The sequence below is a fragment of the Emiliania huxleyi genome, assembly GCF_000372725.1.
Source record: "Emiliania huxleyi CCMP1516 unplaced genomic scaffold EMIHUscaffold_32, whole genome shotgun sequence".
Taxonomy (NCBI): Eukaryota; Haptophyta; order Isochrysidales; family Noelaerhabdaceae; genus Emiliania; species Emiliania huxleyi.
The window spans coordinates 40935-44412 of NW_005199601.1; the positions used below are offsets into that span (position 1 = coordinate 40935).

The 3478-nt window shown below is 64.0% G+C and overlaps 1 protein-coding gene across 1 annotated transcript in view; it reads left to right on the plus strand.

The window, feature by feature from the left end:
- Positions 1-1255: 1255 nt before the first annotated feature.
- The window catches only part of EMIHUDRAFT_463726 (putative methytransferase), a gene marked incomplete at its 5' end in the record, with an annotated part of 9335 nt that continues 7112 nt past the window's right edge, over positions 1256-3478 (plus strand). Inside the window, 5 exons of the mRNA XM_005773994.1 lie at positions 1256-1367; positions 1456-1523; positions 2363-2528; positions 2606-2757; positions 2882-3445. Coding sequence (XP_005774051.1) covers positions 1256-1367; positions 1456-1523; positions 2363-2528; positions 2606-2757; positions 2882-3445 — 1062 coding nt within the window. The remainder of the gene's footprint in view (positions 1368-1455; positions 1524-2362; positions 2529-2605; positions 2758-2881; positions 3446-3478) is intronic.

Consider the following 3478-nt stretch of genomic DNA (forward strand, 5'->3'; position numbering starts at 1 on the left):
GCAAGCAACCTGTCCTATATATACGAGAGAGAGAGGAATCCCTGGGAGAGACCCTGTCCTGCGGGTGAATCCTGCCCAGCCTCCCTCCGTGTCGCGATGCGCTCCCCTCTCCGTTCCCTTGTGTCCCTTATCGTCCTTCCCTAGGTCCTTGCGGATTTCCGTTCCCCCCCGCGTCCGTTGAAGAACCAACGGCCCAAATTCCATGTTTCGCCCCCCTCGTCGGCCGAGGCGCACCGTACGGTCATCAACCACCGCCTCAACCTCACCGTCAGGTCCGTGGCGCAGATAGCATCCAACGCCTGCTCGGCCGGCGTCCTGCACCTGAGCGGCCAGGTTTGCTGCAACGCAACATGCGGGATGTGCGGCGGGCACCTCTGCTCCAGTCGACCTGGCGGTCCCAATCAGTGTTGCATGCCCGCCATTATGCGCACGGGTCGGGTTTGCAAATCTTCTGCGGAAGTGGTCTGCATCCTGCGGGACGCTGCGTCCCGAGCGGCTCTCGAGACGCAACCTACCACGAAACCGGCACGCTCGTCTCATTCTCATGACCAAGGAATTGACACACTTCATGTGGTTCAGTGTCTGTGGATCAAAATTGCTGGCCGAGACGGTGCTGAGTAACATCCGTGCGCTCGTGTTCATGGCATCAGCAACCGTGCACGTCCACATCATGCATGACGGTGCAGAGGCTGTCCATTTGCATCTGCTCAAGCCTCTGAATGCGAGCACGAGGGCGGTGTGTCCGCACTGCATGCCGTTAGGAGATTCGATGGGATTACGGTTTGACGATTTGGTGGTCAGACACCTCGAGAGGTTCAAGAGGTGTGCGGTGAATCGGCTGTACCTGGCAAGCCACTACCCGGACATCAAAGGCTGTACCTTGACGCGGACACCTTGGTTGCTGCTGCTGCTGCTGCTGCTGCTGCTGCTGCTGCTGCTGCTGCTGCTGCTGCTGCTGCTGCTGCTCTTGAGGAGGAAGGCAAAGGGAGCTACATAAACTCTGGCTCCCGATGTTTGACCTCAAGGGCCCGTGATTCCGGTACAGTCCCACTGTAGGATGGCAGGAGCCGAGCGGAGCCGAGCGGAGCCGAGCGGAGCCGAGCGGAGCCGAGCGGAGCCGAGCGGAGCCGAGCGGAGCCGAGCGGAGCCGAGCGTGCCCAAGAAGATCGAGGTGTGGGCGCCGGGGCAGTGATGAGAAGGGCGGTAGGGTGCAAGTGACGGTCAGTGTTGCCCCCTTCTCTGACTGCCCCGTGCTATGCGCCGAGCCCGCGGCTTGCCGCGCGCCCTCCTGCCCCCCTCCGTTGCTGGTCTCGGTCGGAGTGGAGGCCGTGAGGGCCTCCCCCCCGCGCGGCTCGCGCGCGGGCACGGTCTCCCGCGCATGTGTCGCGCACAGTCATGTCATGTGCTGCGAGATACGCACCCCAGTCCCCACCCCCGCAGCCCGCAGCGGCGCAGGCGCGCAGCCCCACCCCGCACTGCCGCGGGTCTGCGGGCAGCCGCCGCGGCACAATTTGCGAAAACTGGTGACATAGAGCCGAGCAGAAAGAAAAGAATTCACGAATGGCTCGCTGCACTCGCTAATTTCTAGTCAGCAGTCTCTACTCGTAGGGTGGAAGCGCGCCGCCGCCCCTCAGCGCGGGCCCCGCCGCCGCCGACACAGCCCGCCCCGCGTGCGCGTCACTCCATGCACATGGGATCATGAACATATCCACGCACAACACACCATGGGGCCTGAGAGCATGGTGATCACTGATCTCATGAGTGAGTGCCAGCCAGAGCGGGAGAGGATGAGATGAGAGCGGGTGAGCGGTGGTTCATCACCCCAGCGCTCCCAGGCCTTGAATATGGTATTGCTAAAAATCTCTCTCTCTGAATACCACTCCCCAGGAGAATCAACTGGTAAAAATACCACTCATTTACAATGGCAAGCAGGGCTCTAAAGAAAGAAAGAAACAAAACACCAAGGGAGGGATGGGAGAACGGCACGCCGCCACCACACAGGGATTTTAAGGAGAGGAGTGTAAGTTCGGCTCTACGGGACGGTTATTTTTTCTGGTTGTGCACATCGCGAGCGATCGCTGCGGAACCTTCTGCTCGCATCCACACGATGGACTCTGCCTCGCTCTCCGCCGCCGTGACGGCCGAGATCGAGCGCCAGCAGGCGCGCTAGACCACCGCACCCCGCGGCGCTGTCCACAGCGCTGCGCGCCAAAGTCGCCGGCCGGCGGGTCACACCGCTGCGGCCGCTCTGCGCCCGCTGCAGATCTCTGTGAAACTGCAAGAGGGCCACGCTTGCGAACGGCCCGCCTGCGCCGCGCCGCAGCCCTCGCGGTAGGCCTCCAGCCGCCGCCGCCTTGCGCAGGCGGCCATCAACTACGACGAGCTCAGCCTGGACGAGCTCAAGGTTGTCGTCGCGAGCCTGGTGGAGCGGCTGGAGCTGGCCAAGGCCGCGCTCACGTCCAAGATGGACACGCCCAAGCTGGTGGCCGCCAAGGTCGAAGGGACCTTTCCGGACCTGCCCTGGGGATGTGCGCGCGCCCAACCACCACTCCTCTCCTGCCTCTCTGTGCACGGCGCGCTCACCCGCTTCTCCTCTCGCGCGCAGCCCCCGTCGACGCTGAGATGGTGCGCTCCTACCTTGAGAAGAACATGCAGGAGCGGATTATGGTGATCGACGGCGCGATGGGCACCACCATCCAGCAGTACAAATTCTCCGAGGAGGACTTCCGCGGCGAGCGCTGGAAGGATATCGACCAGGCAACCGCCGCCGATGCCACCCCTCCGACCCTTGCCGCCGCCGGCCCTCTCGACGCGCTGGCCTCTCTAGCACGCGGCCGCTCTTCCCTCGCGACACGGCTCCTCGGCCCGCCGCGCGCCGCAGGAGCTCAAGGGCAACAACGACCTGCTCGTCTTCACGCAGCCCGACACCATCCGCGACATCCACCGCCGCTACTTCCTCGCGGGCGCCGACATGGTCGAGACAAACACCTTCTCAGGGACGACGATCGCGCAGGCGGACTACAAGATGGAGCACATCGTTTACGAGCTCAACAAGGTGGCCGCCGAGCTCGCCGTCGACGCCGCCAAGGAGGTGACCCAGCTGGAGCCGCACAAGCCGCGGATGGTTTGCGGCGCAATCGGGCCGACCAACCGGACCCTCTCCATCTCGCCGTCGGTGGAGGACCCCGGCTTCCGCAACTGCACCTGGGACGAGGTGGTCACCGCGTACAAGGAGCAGGTCGCCGGCCTGATCGACGGCGGCGTGCACATCATCCTCGTCGAGACCATCTTCGACACGCTCAACGCCAAGGCGGCGCTGTTTGCGATCGACGAGTACTACGAGGAGTCGGGCTGCCCGCGGCTGCCCGTCATCATCTCGGGCACCATCGTCGACATGTCCGGCCGCACGCTCTCCGGCCAGACCACCGAGGCCTTCTACGTCTCGGTGCAGCACTCGAAGCCGCTCTGCATCGGCCTC